At 39.1% G+C, this 18,191-nt stretch overlaps 1 protein-coding gene across 2 annotated transcripts in view; it reads right to left on the bottom strand.

Moving 5' to 3' along the window:
- Nucleotides 1–7,308: 7,308 nt before the first annotated feature.
- LOC136880077 (furin-like protease 1) overlaps nucleotides 7,309–18,191 on the bottom strand; it is a 174,979-nt gene continuing 164,096 nt past the window's right edge. For both annotated transcript variants that reach the window (XM_068229113.1, XM_068229114.1), the window contains one exon: nucleotides 7,309–7,760. In XM_068229113.1, the coding sequence (XP_068085214.1) occupies nucleotides 7,567–7,760 (194 nt within the window). In that variant the 3' untranslated portion in view covers nucleotides 7,309–7,566. The remainder of the gene's footprint in view (nucleotides 7,761–18,191) is intronic.

Below are 18,191 nucleotides of genomic sequence, written 5' to 3'. Positions count from 1 at the left end.
AGAAAACAATGGGTTCATATAGTCTAAAAAGACGGAGAGCTCTGATGGAGCTGTGGCCGCATATTTCTGAAATAAAAACTCAGTGAAAGGGTGAATGATAGGATTATTATCTCCACTTATCCACACCCAGTCATCCTGTTTCACACATTTTGGTTGTAGAGGCCTGGCGCGAAAGTTTTGCTCATCATCGCTCTCTGAGCCACTAGTGATGTATACATTTCCTGAATCATTTACACTATTTACACTCAACACTTCCTCACACAAATTATCATCTTCTAATTCCTGAAGATCTTCATTTGTACTATTGTCGGAATCACTATCTAAAACACTGTTAATTAACTTCACTAATTCTGTAACGGTTCATATTCTGTTACAAGAGGATATCTGTATTTTTATTATTGTATGATTTTATCTGTATTTTATTATTATTATTATTATTATTATTATTATTATTATTATTATTATTATTATTATTATTATTATTATTATTATGTTATCTGTGATATTGTTACTATTATTGTAATTATCAGTCTTATTTAATTCGATTTTGCAATGCCTGTTGCTTGCAAGATTGTACTTAGATGTATGCATATATACGTATGTGTAGATTATCATTAAATACCTGTACAGTGAGAGTTTCGATGTACCAGATGTGGAAGTGACGTTGTTATATTGCTATACCACTGGCGATTCTGCCAAGTCATCGCTAAGTCATGGCTACGTCATCGTGAGCTTTTAGAATATGCGCTCAGAGAGTCAGCCGCGCCGGGCTATTTCACCACTGTATGTAATATCTGTCGCGTAGGTGGGAGGATGTCATTGTTATTTCTGGAGATTACGTAGCTGTGTCAACCAACGTCTATATAAGGTGGGTGCATATTGTAGCGTCAGTCATTACTTAAACGGAAGCAGTACAGTGAAGAAGTCTACTAGATCAAGACGCCTTAGTTGGTCAGTCAACGAGTGTGAACGAGAGATGGAGAAGACTCAGTGAGCCATTATTCTTTGGTCATTGAGAGAGTGAGGCCAAACTTGGTCCGTCACTTAGTTGAAGACACGGACGCAAGGGCTTACCATGAAGTCAGAGAGGGCAACCCTGGACCTGCCAAGAGGTAATACCATATTGACTTACAAAGAAGTCAGATGATATGGAGAAGAAGCAGTCACAAGGATGTATCACCAAGTTAGGCGTGACACATCTACAGTAAACACCAGATCAAAGGAATACGTCGTAATTACACTAAAAGTGTTGAAGGTACAGTCAAGTGAATCAGTGAGGGAAAGATTTCGTATAAAGTGTTAAATGTCCGGTCAAGAAGAATTCAAATTCATGCCTAGTTTCTTTCAGTTGCAATGTCATAATTTCATATTCTCATCTGTTTTATCGCAACAAGACTCACTATTTTTTATATATTATTTAAAGAATATATTTTGTTCTATCAAACGAATTCATAGTTTCATTTCTTTGACAGTAAAATATCTTAACCTCAAAATTAATGGGGAAACCGAGCGCCAATCTCCTTTTCCCAGAACTTATATGGTATGTTGTCAAAAGTAAGCTTATTACCCCACACCTTAGAGATAGTCAAGAGTCTCATTCTATTATTGCTGCACTGAGTGGCAGCTGGCGCCCTTCAAATAACGTATGTGTAAGTAAGCAGGTAACAAGTAAGTGTGAGTACAAGGTTCGACGAGTGTGTATTTTATTTAATGAATGTTAATTTTCATCATTTTCATGTTAAATGCAGATATTCAGATTTTCAAGTTAAAATACAGATTCATAATATTTGTAAAGTCAGTCAGACACTTAGGCATCTCACAATTCTTCATGTTCAGAAACACATGCGCTGCTAGTTGCCATATCGACTACTGGCTTGAAAAGAATTTGAAGTATCTCGGAGTCATCCTATACCCGTGGTGTGAAGGTCAAACAAGGGGAAACTTTGATATATCCTCGCCTCAACCTTCTAGTATACGTAAATCTTAACGCAAAAGCCATCTCGGACGTCATCATCAGCCAAAATTGGGCAAGTAAACAAAGATATACACATGTTAAAATACAATCTACACGGTGAACAAAAAATGCCGAACGTGGAGGTCGGCATGTGGTTCCTTGTCAAAATTCACGACAAAAGTTTATCTTGCAAAACCTAGTCCCACCAATGGGTTTAATAGAAATGCGAGTTAAGAAATGAGGCTCTGGCAATGCTGTAATGGCGTGCAGCATGGCCAAGCACAGGTCGCATGAACTTGGCGCTCTGCCAGAGCTGTCTCATTAGCTCAGTGAGACGAGGTAATACCATAAATGCTGGTTGTGTGGACGCGCCGTTGTTTGAGTCACATTCACGCCAATTTTTTTTTTTTTTTTTTTGGTTTATGTATCAAATTGTATCCAATGTACACCTCCACTATGCAATACACTATGTTCTGTCTTACCATTACAATTACCTTTATTTAAACATTCAAACATAACATGAACTTCTTACAGAAGTAAACGACCACTTTGTTTCATCCATGGCACAAATAAAGCCAATACATAGAACATAATAGTGGATACAGTAACATCATCTCTATCCAGTGCGGTACAAGGAAACACAATACAGTACAGTAGGTAGGCTACACTGCATTGTCCATTATGCTACACACAATAATTCCATAGTGTACATGTGACGTCCAGTCTTATCTTCACAGAGCCGGTACGTACACTTACGAGCAATGTTCACTTCAAAGCAGATGTCCAAATTTCAAGATTTTCATACTCACAGTTTATAGATTTTCTAGAAAAAATGACACTTAGTCTACTGATGCAATTTAAGGTATTTCTCACATGCGAATAATGCATCACAATGCTACACTGATAACCCCTTACTGTTGAGTATCTACTGAGTAAGACTTCAAAAAATATGTGACCACAGTCGTTATTAAAACCTGAATCTCCTACTGCACTAAGTGCTTGAACCATCACGAGATGCGCTACAACTCCGGCACATTATTAAAGTTTTAGATGGGGAAACATTAGAAAGGGAGCTATGCCCTAAAGTCACTGCTATAACCACTTATTGATTTGATGAATTTCAACTGATCTGAGTCAAATACAAATGGTAAGAAGTGAGACATTGTAGTCTATAAAATGCAATGCATATTTCTTTATGGATTTTCCTTCACAATAGGCCTATTATGTTCTGAGAGTACAGTACTGACGTGATATTTTCAAGCCTATGGATAAGTTTTGTTCTGCTTTAGACACACATTAGTTGCTAAGTAGAATGACAGTCTCTCATACCATTAGGAGACGTTGACCTAGATGTTAGGCCCCTTTAAACAAGCATCATCATCACCATCATCATCATAATTATAATGGCAGTCCCTTAAACTAAGTAAAGGATATGGAGTCCAGTATGATCCGGTTACGATTACCTTATTCCAAGAAAAATAAAGCAATTCTGAAAGAAAGTATAGAATTGTAATTACTTATCTCAGTCGAACAGAACAGGAACAGGAAATGTGATTAAAATATTTGCTCCCATAAATTCATATAAGACACTGGACAGGTAATTCAGTTCATTCAATCTCGAAATCAGGTTCTCTATTGAATCCATCTATGCTGTCCGCAATGTCAGAATCTCCTTGAAGTCTCTGGTAAAATTTTTGGCATCAGCGACTTAAGGTCTCCAAGTTCGGCTTCAGAGATAGGTTTTCTGTTTGGTCACAAAGATATTAATGCCTCATTAAAAGAAACTCTAGTTTCCCATGGTAGGCCCTGTCTTGATGTATTTAGATTTACTTCCATATATTCACCATCAAATTTAGTTTTGAAATACATACTGAACGGCTGTGATTTCAAGAACTGGATTTCTTTTAGTTTTTGCCAGTTTATCTTGCAACCAAGGACATCTGTTTCCCAATTCACAATCAGTTTTTCAAGTTCTGCTGAACTGAAGAAAGACGTGTCTTCCATCTGGCAATCAACAATGGGGTTTTTCTGCCTGCAGTTTCTCATTACGTTTACATAGTCCTCTGCAGTGTATAAACACTGATGAGATTTGAGGGCACGCTAGATATCTGCAAAGTCACTGCATTCATTATTCTGATCTGGAATTCACTGATTTGGCGTGTATTACCCAGCATAACATATTAAAACAATGTTACAGTGAAGCCTTTGCAGCTTCTTCAAATAAATATATTGATACAGAAATATTACTTACATTGCAGAATACCGTATTAGATATCGTACAACAATCTCATTTTGATACTAACCTTAGAAAGTTCTTCTAGAATGATCCTCCAACGTAACCATTTTAGCAAGCTGCATTAGTAGCATTGTCCTTCTCCTTACTTTCGGAAGTCCTTGATACATTGCTCAACTTTGTCACTTGATAACCCACTCAGTGTATCACCACATCAATAACTTAGCACTACCGAAAACGTGGGCCCCATCGCTGTCATCCATGATGCAATATGAGGAATGAGGTGCTTGGTCTAATGATGCAAAATGGAACGTCGTACAGTCTACTGGTTCAATTTACAGTTTAACTGATTCCTGCTATGTCACTTAGGTTTTCAGTTTACTGACAACTAATGCCATCTTGTAAGATAGTGGGGAATTTATTATAAGTAGTTCAAGCTTCCCTCTATAAGATAGAGCTAAAATCTCAATTTTCATCAAATGGCACTTAGTCTATTGATGCATAACTCCATCCAATTATACTTGCCATCATGTTATCCTTAGCTGACATCTTTGCTAGATTATATTTCCTAGTAAGTTCATTCAGTTTCTCCTTACTTCCACACCCTTTTTTAACTATTTCTTTCCAATATGCACCTCCTTCTTAGTCTCTTTATTTCTCTGTTATAATAATAACGTGGGTCTTTATCATTCCTTACCACCTTTCAAGGCACAAACCTGTTTTCACATTCCTCAGCAATTGCTTTAAACCCATCCCAGAGTCTGTTTACATTTTTATTTACCATTTTCCACCAATCATAGTTACTTTTTTTAAACTCCCTCATACCTGTTTTATCAGCCATATGGTACTGACTAATAGTCCTAATTTTAAGACCTTCCTTTCTAACACATTTATTTTTAACTATGACAAAAACAGCTTCATGATCGCTAATACAATCTATTACTTCAGTTTCACTATAGAGCTCAACTGTTTTTAGCAGCACCCCATCTAGGATATTCTTCCCTCCATTTGGTTCCATCACTTTCTGAATCAGCTGTCATTCCCATATTAACTTATTTGCCATTTGTTGGTCATGTTTCCTGTCGTTCGCATTACTTTCGCAATTGACATTTGGTAAATTCAGATCTCCTGCTACAATTACATTCCTTTTCATGTCATTTCCCACATAGTTGTTTATCTTATCAATTAATTCTGAATCAGTGTCATTGCTACCCTTTCCTGGTCTGTACACTCCAAAGACATCAAGTTGCCTATTATCTTTAGAAATGAGCCTTACACCTAGAATTTCATGTGTCTCATCTTTAACTTTTTTGTAGCTTACAAATTCTTCTTTCACCAGAATGAATACTCCCCCTCCCACCATTCCTATCCTGTCTCTATGATACACGCTCCAGTTCCGTGAGAAAATTTCTGCATCCATTATATCATTTCTCAGCCATGATTGAACTCCTATTACAATATCTGATAAGTATATATCTATTAAATTACTTAATTCTATTCATTTCTTTACAATACTTCTACAGTTCAACAATAACACTTTTATGCCATCCCTACTTGACTTCCAGATCCCTATACCCTTACCACCGCTCCCTGGACCACCCCGTTTCCCTGAATGTACCTCCCTATAACACCTCCAAACGAATTTCCTAACTTATACGTACCACTGCGGTTTAAGTGAAGGCCATCTGAGCACAGATCCGTTTCTCCCACCCACCCAAACTTATACGTACCATTGCAGTTTAAGTGAAAGCCATCTGAGCGCAGATCCGTATCTCATACCCACCCATTAGGATCTAGAAATCTCACTCCCAGTTTCTCACAAACCCACTCCATAGTCTCATTTAAATCCTCAGTCAGTATCCATCCCACACAGTATTCCACTGAGAACAATCTCTATTTCCTTAAACTTCACCCGTGCTGCTTTTACCAAATCCCACACATCCCCAACTATGTTGGTACTTATTCCTGCTTGCCTTACATTGTTGGTACCAACGTGAAACACTACCACCTTCACCTTTTCCTCCTCCTTCTCTTCTATTTTCCTCTACATCTGCTCAACCTAATTCTTGGATAACACTCTATCCTGGTTCCCTTTCCTCCACACACTTTCTCCACATGTCTAACAATGGAATCCCCCATGACCAGAGCCTCAATCCTACCCACCTCATTTGATCTCTTCCTCTTACTTCCCCACTTCTCAGCAACAGTTCCCTGTTCCTCATCTTCCCTTTGTTGTTCTACCTGCAGTGGCTCGTACTGATTTCTCATAGACACCTGTCCTGAATTCTGATCCTGAACAGAGCCCTTAGCTTGCAATCTCCTTCCCCTTAGAACATTAGACCACCTGTCTTCTGCAATTCCCCACTTTCCTTCCCATCCCTCTTTTACACTTACTGTATCCTATATATTGTTTGAGGGAGGCCTACCTTCCTTCCTGTCTTCTGAGAGAATCCTAATTATCTCCCTCAAACTCTCCAACTCTTCCTCATACTCCTTGATGCCTGGCCACACCCACAGTTCCTACACTTGCACTCCTTAGTCATTCTTTACAGAAAAATGAAAAGAAAACGAAAAATAAAATAAATTATGTGCAAAAAAAAGGAAAGTAATATTGTCTAGGATAGTACACAAAAATTACACAATAATAAGGTAATTAATATACTGCTACACTACAATACTACTTAGTTGTCCTCTATTTTTATCCTACAACACCCTAACAGGATAAGAATTGCTGTTAATTACTGAATACTGAAAGGAATACACTGCAGTTAAGCCTACCCTAATTACAACAACAAAATTCTAGTAAGACAGTTTCTACAGATAACTCTCCTCCTCTTCAATCACAGTTCTTCTACATACATCTCTTCTTTGGACTTAACAAACTCATTTCTGCTTCCCAACTTCATCAGGAGGAGGGAGTTCAACACTCATTGAGGAGGCATCTTGATAGAAGTTGATGTTGATGTAGGAAGTGTAGGATAGGAAGAAAGCTGTATAAATACAGGAAGAGGGAAGAAATGTGATAAAAACAAATATAAGTGGTAAAAGATTAGGAACATAGGTCAAACGCACAAGGGTAAATTGATCCCAGTGGAATAATGTAAGTATGCTTCTTCCCTTTTCCTGTATTTATCTGGCAACATTATTTTAAGAAAGGTGAGTAACAAATGAACATTATATCTACTGTAAGATTGTGTCAAATACAAGTAACAAATAATATTAACAAAAGTTCAAAAGTTCTGCAAATACACAGGTGATATATCCAATTAATTGCAATCACTAGACTTATTAAAGAGTACAAGCTATATTATATTATCATCAGCTTCATCTTCGTTGTTATTAAATAGACTTCAGAATTCATGCTAACTTACTGTTCCCTCTAAGAATGATAACCAAAAAACTGGTATGTTGCAGATAGTAGCTGTCCTTTCATATTTGAGTGATTAATGATTCTAAGTTGCCAAACTCCAACTGGATTTTCACCCCACAAGTTCACAGACATAAACTTCCAGTTCTTGAACCCTGATGTCATGAAGTCATTCTTTCTTTTGGTTAAAATCTGTGACACAGTCCCTACAAGAACAATGGAACATACTAATGTTATAAGATTACAGTCGGTAAACAATCTACAGTATACAGTATATATATAGATAATTTGAAAGTGTAGCAACACCTATTTATTATACATCAAAATAAAGATCCCCATCTCAGATTACCGTACTAGAAAAATGTTATTTATTTCATTAAGTCCTTTATTTGCATAAAATAGTCATTTATTCTAATAATACGATGCTTAGCTCATTGCAGTTAACTTAATTCGCTAGTAGATGACACTATGAAAGTTGTCTATGCAAATCTTTCTATGTTAGTCTGACAGATGGCTCTGTGAAATCAAGTTATCACCAGAATGTTAGCTGTTGCTCCATGTCAGTTTTTTCTTTTTTTCTTCTTTTTTTACAGTTGTTTTACGTCGCACCGACACAGATAGGTCTTATGGTGATGATGGCACAGGAAAAGGCTAGGAGTGGAACGGAAGCGGCCGTGGCCTTAATAAGGTACAGCCCCAGCATTTGCCTGGTGTAAAAATGGGAAACCACAGAAGACCATCTTGAGGGCCGCCGGCAGTGGGGTTCGAACCCACTATCTCCCGAATACTGGATATTGGCCGCACTTAAGCAACTGCAGTTATCGAGCTCAGTCATGTTGGTTCTAATAAGCAAGAAACAAAGAAATCCATCTCAGGGTATTCTATTCTATTTCAGAAAGTACTTTATTATGAAACTTACATTGAATAATTCAGTGTAGGGTTATTAAATGAAATCTGTATGTACTGCCAAGCATGGCATTTTGCTGCTGAATTTATAAATGGACATTTTCATTCGTGTTACCACAATGGTTTGGTTTATGTTCCACAACCTCAAGTAAACGATGTACTTAAAGGTATGATGCTACATGATAATGATTTCATTAACCATGTAAGGCAGTATAATAGTACAATGTCCTTTGCATCCTTCTCTGCCAACTGTAGCCACATTTCAGGATTAGGCCCTTACTGCTTTAATATTCAGGGGATGATTCATAGGTACATTTCAGATTTACTGCCTCCTGAAAATTAGGGATGCGCTTGAGAACGGTTGGCTGTTGAGAGAGCTCTTGCATTATTGTAGTAATTAAGTAGTGAAAACCTATTGAAATAGCTAAATTTTGTGTATATCTGATTCATTTAGTGCTTTTTATATAGTGGTGTTTAGTGCTTGTTGGTAGAAATTGGGAGTAGTGAGATTTATTTAAATTTTGTAACAAGTAATACAGTTGGTATTCAGTAAATTACGTTTTCTAGGTTAAGTAGGCTAGCTAGGTGTACCTTGTTTCAAATTTAGGTTTAGGAAATACTTTAGGTAATATTATTAACTTTAAAAATATTTGTAAATATCTGTAGGTTCGTTGGTTATACTTACAAAGATTATCATAAGGAATAGTACCGTAACTTCTGCAGCAACTTCTCCGGTATTTCGTATAGATATCCGTTCAAACTATCGCGAAGGTAATAATTAACTACATTAAAAAACACGATACGCCTGTAAACTTCCATTTAAAAAGAAGTTAAAGAGATTACACGGTAGGTATAGTTAACAGTCGTTGTATTGTTATTGATTATTGTCGCTCCTCATATTGAAATATTGCATTGTTGGCTACAGTCGTGAACAAAGGGTGTAGTGTACCGGTAGTCAAGTAAATATAAATAAAAATCAGCTGACCTTGTATTCCATTCATTTGTACTTCTGAGTAGGTAGTCAAAGTATCCGTAATTTATATTTCGCTCCCTCGATCTTTCAGTATTTATGAGCGGTTAGCTAATAATAATAACGTTCATATATCCCAGTAATTGCAGTTCAAGTCCCTGGAGTAGTAGTAGTTTTGATAAAAATATTTGAGAAATTACTGTAGACAACCTCGTATTTTTCGGTAGGCCTAATAGAGGACACTTTTATTCTCCGTCCCGTGGAGTAGGGAAAATAATAGTAATCCACCAGCTGTAATAATCACATAACCACATTTCAGTAGAATTGTAGTGAAGATAAGGTATAATATATTAGATAGTATCTTGCCAGTTATATTCGTGTTTTTCTTCGTGTACGGCAATCCTTCCGATACTTAAGCATTTAACCAAACGCAGTGTAGTGTAGTGTAGATACATTATAGTATAGATACAGTATATTTATATAGTGCCGTATCCTGCCTGTTATTTTTCGTGTGTATCTATTAGACCGCAATACTAATAATAATTTGTCTAAGCATTTAGCTTCGTTGGTAATCTATGAGTACAGTAGTTCTTGCAAATTTCATTTCTGTTGTGCTTAGTTTAGTGACATACGGTTCGGTACCGGTATCGTAATTAGGATACGTCTGACAGTAGTTTAAAATTACTGTAGTGTACTGTACAGTAGTATACGAGTAATATCCTATTAGAATTTAGTGTGATTATTTTATTATTGTAAAATATTTGTGTAGTACTGGTATAGTAGAGGTATCCGTAGAAACTCTTACTAAAATACTGTTGTTGTAATTAGAATAGGCTTAATTGAAGTTTGGAATTGTGTAGTTCTTGTGTAGGCTATTACTTTCGATATTCAGTAATTTACAGCAGTTTTTATCCTGTCAGGGGTTGTAGGATTAAAAAAATAGAGCACGACTAAGTAATATTGTAGTGTAGTCTTATATTAATTACCTTATTGTTGTGTACTATCCCAGACAATATATCCATCCGTTCATTTATTTTTTGCAAATAAGTTATTTTATTTTTAATTTCTTTTTCCCCATAAAGAATGGCTAAGGAGCGCGAGTGTACTTACTGTGGGTGTAGCGAGGCATTGAGGGGTATGAGGGATGAGTTGGAAAGTTTGAGGGAGATAATTAGGATTCTCACAGAAGACAGGAAGGAAGATAGGACTCCCTCAAACAATGTACAGGTTACAGTAGGTGTACAAGAGGGAGGGGAAGGAAAGGGAGGAGTTGTAGAAGACAGGTGGTCTAATGTTCTAAGGGAAAGGAGATTGCAGGCTAAGGGCTCTATTCAGGATCAGAATTCAGGACAGGTGTCTGTGCGAAATCAGTACGAGTCACTCCAGGTAGAACAACAGAGGGAAGATGAGGGACAGGGAACTGTTGGTGAGATGTGTGGAAGTAGGAGGAAGGGAAAAGGTAGGAAAGGAAAACGTAGAGTAGAGGATAGGAAAAGACAGATGGAACAGGTTCATGGGAAGGAGAAAAGGGAGGAGGAAGTAGCTTCTGCAGCTATCAGGAAAGATAGGGCTGACCAGGAGGGGAGGGGATCAAATGAGGTGGGTAGGGTTGAGCCTCTGGTCATGGGGGATTCCATCGTTAGACACGTGGGGAAGGTGTGTGGAGGAAAGGGTACCAGGATAGAGTGTTATGCAGGAATTAGGTTGAGGCAGATGTTGAGGAAAGTAGAAGAGAGGGAGGAGGGGAAGGAGAAGGTGGTAGTGTTTCACGTTCGTACCAACAACGTAAGGCAAGCTGATATAAGTACCAACATAGTTGGAGATGTGTGGGATCTGGTAAATGCAGCACGGGTGAAGTTTAAGAAAGCAGAGATTGTTATTAGTGAAATACTGTGTAGAAGGGATACTGACTGGAGGGTGATTGGGGATTTAAATGAGACTATGGAGTGGGTTTGTGGGAAACTGGGAGTGAAATTTCTAGATCCTAATGGGTGGGTAGGAGATAGGGATCTGCACTCAGATGGCCTTCATTTAAACCGCAGTGGTACGTATAAGTTAGGAAATTTGTTTGGAAGGGTAATAGGGAGGTACATTCAGGGAAACGGGATGGCCTAGGGAGCGGTGATAAGGGAACAGGGAACTGGAAATCAAGTAGGGATGACATAAAATTGTTAGTGTTGAACTGTAGAAGTATTGTAAGGAAAGGAATAGAATTAAGTAATTTAATAGATATATATTTACCAGATATTGTAATAGGAGTTGAATCATGGCTGAGAAATGATATAATGGATGCAGAAATTTTCTCACGGCACTGGAGTGTGTATCGTAGAGATAGGATAGGAAGGGTGGGAGGGGGAGTGTTCATTCTGGTGAAAGAAGAATTTGTAAGCTACGAAAAAGTTAAAGATGAGACACATGAAATTCTAGGTGTAAGGCTCATTTATAAAGATAATAGGCAACTTGATATATTTGGAGTGTACAGATCGGGAAAGGGTAGCACTGACGTGGATTCGGAATTATTTGATAGGATAGTCAGCTATGTGGGAAACAACATGCAAAAGAAATGTGATTGTAGCGGGAGATCTGAATTTGCCAGATGTCAATTGGGAACGAAATGCGAACGACAGGAAGCATGAGCAACAAATGGCAAACAAGTTAATATGGGAAGGACAGCTGATTCAGAAAGTGATGGAACCAACCAGAGGGAAAAATATCCTGGATGTCGTGCTGATAAAACCAGATGAGCTCTATAGGGAAACTGAAGTAATAGATGGTATTAGTGATCATGAAGCTGTTTTCGTGGTAGTTAAAAATAAATGTGATAGAAAGGAAGGTCTTAAAAGTAGGACTGTTAGGCAGTACCATATGGCTGATAAAGCAGGCATGAGGCAGTTTCTAAAAAGTAATTATGATCGGTGGAAAACGGTAAATAAAAATGTAAACAGGCTCTGGGATGGGTTTAAAGAAATTGTTGAGGAATGCGAAAACAGGTTTGTACCATTAAGGGTGGTAAGGAATGGTAAAGACCCACCTTATTATAATAGAGAAATAAAGAGACTAAGAAGGAGGTGCAGACTGGAAAGAAATAGAGTTAGAAATGGCTGTGGAAGTAAGGAGAAATTGAAGGAACTTACTAGAAAATTGAATCTAGCAAAGAAGGCAGCTAAGGATAACATGATGGCAAGCATAATTGGTAGTCATACGAATTTTAGTGAAAAATGGAAGGGTATGTATAGGTATTTTAAGGCAGAAACAGGTTCCAAGAAGGACATTCCAGGAATAATTAATGAACAAGGGGAGTCTGTTTGTGAGGATCTTCAAAAGGCAGAAGTATTCAGTCAGCAGTATGTAAAGATTGTTGGTTACAAGGAAAATGTTGAGATAGAGGAGGAGACTAAGGCCAAAGAAGTAATAAAATTTACATATGATAACAATGACATTTACAATAAGATACAAAAGTTGAAAACTAGAAAAGCGGCTGGAATTGATCAGATTTCTGGGGATATACTAAAGACAATGGGTTGGGATATAGTACCATATCTGAAGTACTTATTTGATTATTGTTTGGTCGGAGGAGCTATACCAGATGAATGGAGAGTTGCTATTGTAGCCCCTGTGTATAAAGGAAGGGGTGATAGACATAAAGCTGAAAATTACAGGCCAGTAAGTTTGACATGCATTGTATGTAAGCTTTGGGAAGTCATTCTTTCTGGTTATATTAGACATGTTTGCGAAATTAATAATTGGTTCGATAGAAGGCAATTCGGTTTTAAGAAAGGTTATTCCACTGAAGCTCAACTTGTAGGATTCCAGCAAGATATAGCAGATATCTTGGATTCTGGAGGTCAAATGGACTGTATCGCGATTGACCTGTCTAAAGCATTTGATAGGGTGGATCATGGGAGACTACTGGCAAAAATGAGTGCAATTGGACTAGACAAAAGAGTGACTGAATGGGTTGCTATATTTCTAGAAAATAGATCTCAGAGAATTAGGGTAGGTGAAGCTTTATCTGACCCTGTAATAATTAAGAGGGGAATTCCTCAAGGCAGTGTTATCGGACCTTTATGTTTTCTTATATATATAAATGATATGAGTAAAGGAGTGGAATCAGAGGTAAGGCTTTTTGCAGATGATGTTATTCTCTATAGAGTGATAAATAAGTTACAAGATTGTGAGCAACTGCAGCGTGACCTCGAAAATGTTGTGAGATGGACAGCAGGCAATGGTACGATGATTAACGGGGTTAAAAGTCAGGTTGTGAGTCTCACAAATAGGAAAAGTCCTCTCAGTTTTAATTACTGCGTTGATGGGGTGAAAGTTCCTTTTGCGGATCATTGTAAGTATCTAGGTGTTAATATAAGGGAAGATCTTCATTGGGGTAATCACATAAATGGGATTGTAAATAAAGGGTACAGATCTCTGCACATGGTTATGAGGGGTTGTAGTAAGGATGTAAAGGAGAGGGCATATAAGTCTCCGGTAAGACCCCAACTAGAGTATGGTTCCAGTGTATGGGACCCTCACCAGGATTACCTGATTCAAGAACTGGAAAAAATCCAAAGAAAAGCAGCTCGATTTGTTCTGGGTGATTTCCGACAAAAGAGTAGCGTTACAAAAATGTTGCAATGTTTGGGTTGGGAAGAATTGAGAGAAAGAAGAAGAGCTGCTCGACTAAGTGGTATGTTGATATAGATGTTGATTCCCATAGGGAATCTGAAATATTTGTCCTGAATGAGCAAATTTATAATACCAATATAAATGGTCCGTTACTGGACATTATAAATTTTCCAGCTAGCTCATTCCTGGTTGCCAGCGTTTCGCCCTCGTGTGCTAGGGTGGGCTCATCAGTTGGTACCTAGCACACCTACCAATACGCTGGCTAGTGCATACCGTGGAAGCCACTGCGTAGGCTAACTGGAGCCACCGGCAGTGCCAATGCACTAAGAGACTTTGTCTCATCACTAAAAATTGATGCCTGCTTGGCCATCAGATGATATAGATGTTGATTCCCATAGGGAATCTGAAATATTTGTCCTGAATGAGCAAATTTATAATACCAATATAAATGGTCCGTTACTGGACATTATAAATTTTCCAGCTAGCTCATTCCTGGTTGCCAGCATTTCGCCCTCGTGTGCTAGGGTGGGCTCGTCAGTTGGTACCTAGCACACCTACCAATACACTGGCTAGTGCATACCGTGGAGGCCACTGCGTAGGCTAACTGGAGCCACCGGCAGTGCCAATGCACTAAGAGACTTTGTCTCATCACTAAAAATTGATGCCTGCTTGGCCATCAGATGATATAGATGTTGATTCCCATAGGGAATCTGAAATATTTGTCCTGAATGAGCAAATTTATAATACCAATATAAATGGTCCATTACTGGACATTATAAATTTTCCAGCTAGCTCATTCCTGGTTGCCAGCGTTTCGCCCTCGTGTGCTAGGGTGGGCTCGTCAGTTGGTACCTAGCACACCTACCAATACGCTGGCTAGTGCATACCGTGGAGGCCACTGCGTAGGCTAACTGGAGCCACCGGCAGTGCCAATGCACTAAGAGACTTTGTCTCATCACTAAAAATTGATGCCTGCCTGGCCATCAGATGATATACATGTTGATTCCCATAGGGAATCTGAAATATTTGTCCTGAATGAGCAAATTTATAATACCAATATAAATGGTCCGTTACTGGACATTATCAATTTTCCAGCTAGCTCATTCCTGGTTGCCAGCGTTTCGCCCTCGTGTGCTAGGGTGGGCTCGTCAGTTGGTACCTAGCACACCTACCAATACGCTGGCTAGTGCATACCGTGGAGGCCACTGCGTAGGCTAACTGGAGCCACCGGCAGTGCCAATGCACTAAGAGACTTTGTCTCATCACTAAAAATCGATGCCTGCTTGGCCATCAGATGATATAGATGTTGATTCCCATAGGGAATCTGAAATATTTGTCCTGAATGAGCAAATTTATAATACCAATATAAATGGTCCGTTACTGGACATTATTTTTAGTGATGAGACAAAGTCTCTTAGTGCATTGGCACTGCCGGTGGCTCCAGTTAGCCTACGCAGTGGCCTCCACGGTATGCACTAGCCAGCGTATTGGTAGGTGTGCTAGGTACCAACTGACGAGCCCACCCTAGCACACGAGGACGAAACGCTGGCAACCAGGAATGAGCTAGCTGGAAAATTTATAATGTCCAGTAACGGACCATTTATATTGGTATTATAAATTTGCTCATTCAGGACAAATATTTCAGATTCCCTATGGGAATCAACATCTATATCATCTGATGGCCAAGCGGGCATCAATTTTTAGTGATGAGACAAAGTCTCTTAGTGCATTGGCACTGCCGGTGGCTCCAGTTAGCCTACGCAGTGGCCTCCACGGTATGCACTAGCCAGCGTATTGGTAGGTGTGCTAGGTACCAACTGACGAGCCCACCCTAGCACACGAGGGCGAAACGCTGGCAACCAGGAATGAGCTAGCTGGAAAATTTATAATGTCCAGTAACGGACCATTTATATTGGTATTATAAATTTGCTCATTCAGGACAAATATTTCAGATTCCCTATGGGAATCAACATCTATATCATCTGATGGCCAAGCAGGCATCAATTTTTAGTGATGAGACAAAGTCTCTTAGTGCATTGGCACTGCCGGTAGCTCCAGTTAGCCTACGCAGTGGCCTCCACGGTATGCACTAGCCAGCGTATTGGTAGGTGTGCTAGGTACCAACTGACGAGCCCACCCTAGCACACGAGGGCGAAACACTGGCAACCAGGAATGAGCTAGCTGGAAAATTTATAATGTCCAGTAACGGACCATTTATATTGGTATTATAAATTTGCTCATTCAGGACAAATATTTCAGATTCCCTATGGGAATCAACATCTATATCATCTGATGGCCAAGCAGGCATCAATTTTTAGTGATGAGACAAAGTCTCTTAGTGCATTGGCACTGCCGGTGGCTCCAGTTAGCCTACGCAGTGGCCTCCACGGTATGCACTAGCCAGCGTATTGGTAGGTGTGCTAGGTACCAACTGACGAGTCCACCCTAGTACACGAGGGCGAAACGCTGGCAGCCAGGAATGAGCTAGCTGGAAAATTTATAATGTCCAGTAACGGACCATTTATATTGGTATTATAAATTTGCTCATTCAGGACAAATATTTCAGATTCCCTATGGGAATCAACATCTATATCATCTGATGGCCAAGCAGGCATCAATTTTTAGTGATGAGACAAAGTCTCTTAGTGCATTGGCACTGCCGGTGGCTCCAGTTAGCCTACGCAGTGGCCTCCACAGTATGCACTAGCCAGCGTATTGGTAGGTGTGCTAGGTACCAACTGACGAGCCCACCCTAGCACACGAGGGTGAAACGCTGGCAACCAGGAATGAGCTAGCTGGAAAATTTATAATGTCCAGTAACGGACCATTTATATTGGTATTATAAGTGGTATGATGCGAGCTGTCAGCGAAGAGTTGGCGTGGAATGACATTAGTAGACGAATAAGTTTGAATGGCGTTTATAAAAGTAGGAAATATCACAATATGAAGATAAAGTTGGAATTCAAGAGGACAAACTGGGGCAAATATTCATTTATAGGAAGGGGAGTTAGGGATTGGAATAAATTACCAAGGGAGACGTTCAACAAATGTCCAATTTCTTTGAAATCATTTAGGAAAAGGCTAGGAAAGCAACAGATAGGGAATCTGCCACCTGGGCGACTGCCCTAAATGCAGATCAGTATTGATTGATTGATATTGACATTATATGGCCAACTGTATGTGATAGATTCAAGTCTTGCCAACAGAATTCATTGTAAAAATTCTATAAATTACATTCCATATGTACAGTCCCAATGGAAGTGAAAGTTTAAAGGCAAATAAATAGTCTTCAGAGTTCAATATATTTTCTGTTACTATTCTCATGCTTGTGCTGGCCCCGTGGTGTACGAGTAGCATGCCTGCCTCTCGCCTGGAGGCCCCGGGTTCAATTCCCGGCCAGGTCAGGGATTTTCTCTCAACCTGAGGGCTGGTTCAAGGTCTACTCAGCCTACGTGATTAGAATTGAGAAGCTATCTGATGGTGAGATCGCAGCCCCTGTCTCTAAAGGCCAGAATAATGGCCGAGATGATGTGTCGTGCTGACCACATGACCCCTCGTAAACTGTAGGCTTTCAGGCTGAGCAGCGGTCACTGGACAGGCCAGGGCCCTTTCAAGGGCATTAAGTACCATGGGGTTTGGATTCTCATGCTTCCTGTATCATCAGTTTCATTTTTAGTCTTTATTCGCAGCTATTACTGTGACAGACCACCAGTGTTAGAATAAAAGGTGAAATAAGTCTTTATCTTAAAGTTGCACAAGGCAGGTGCAATGCTAGTCGAATGGTGATCTCACGATTTGCTGTTGTGGTAGCAGAGTTATCTGCAGCCTTAGGCCAGCAGCCGAGCGGGGTGATGTCATATGTAATGCATTAATGCGCGAGACTGATAAATGAAGTCATCTTATCAACTTCGGCTAGAATTTAGTAATATTGCCATCACTCCAATGGTAATATATTTAGTTAGGCACTGTTGTTTCTGTATGGGTGCTTTCAGTACAGTTTGCTTAAAAAGTAATAACGACATCACACACTGTTAATTAGACTGGCAATAACAAGGGACATTCTTGGGGATCGTGTAATTATCTGACCTGCTAAATCCCTCATTTTGAATGCATATTATTATTACTCAGGAGATGTTGAAAG

Source organism: Anabrus simplex, chromosome 1 (genome assembly GCF_040414725.1).
Source record: "Anabrus simplex isolate iqAnaSimp1 chromosome 1, ASM4041472v1, whole genome shotgun sequence".
NCBI lineage: Eukaryota > Metazoa > Arthropoda > Insecta > Orthoptera > Tettigoniidae > Anabrus > Anabrus simplex.
This window is presented reverse-complemented; position numbering and strand designations above follow the sequence as displayed.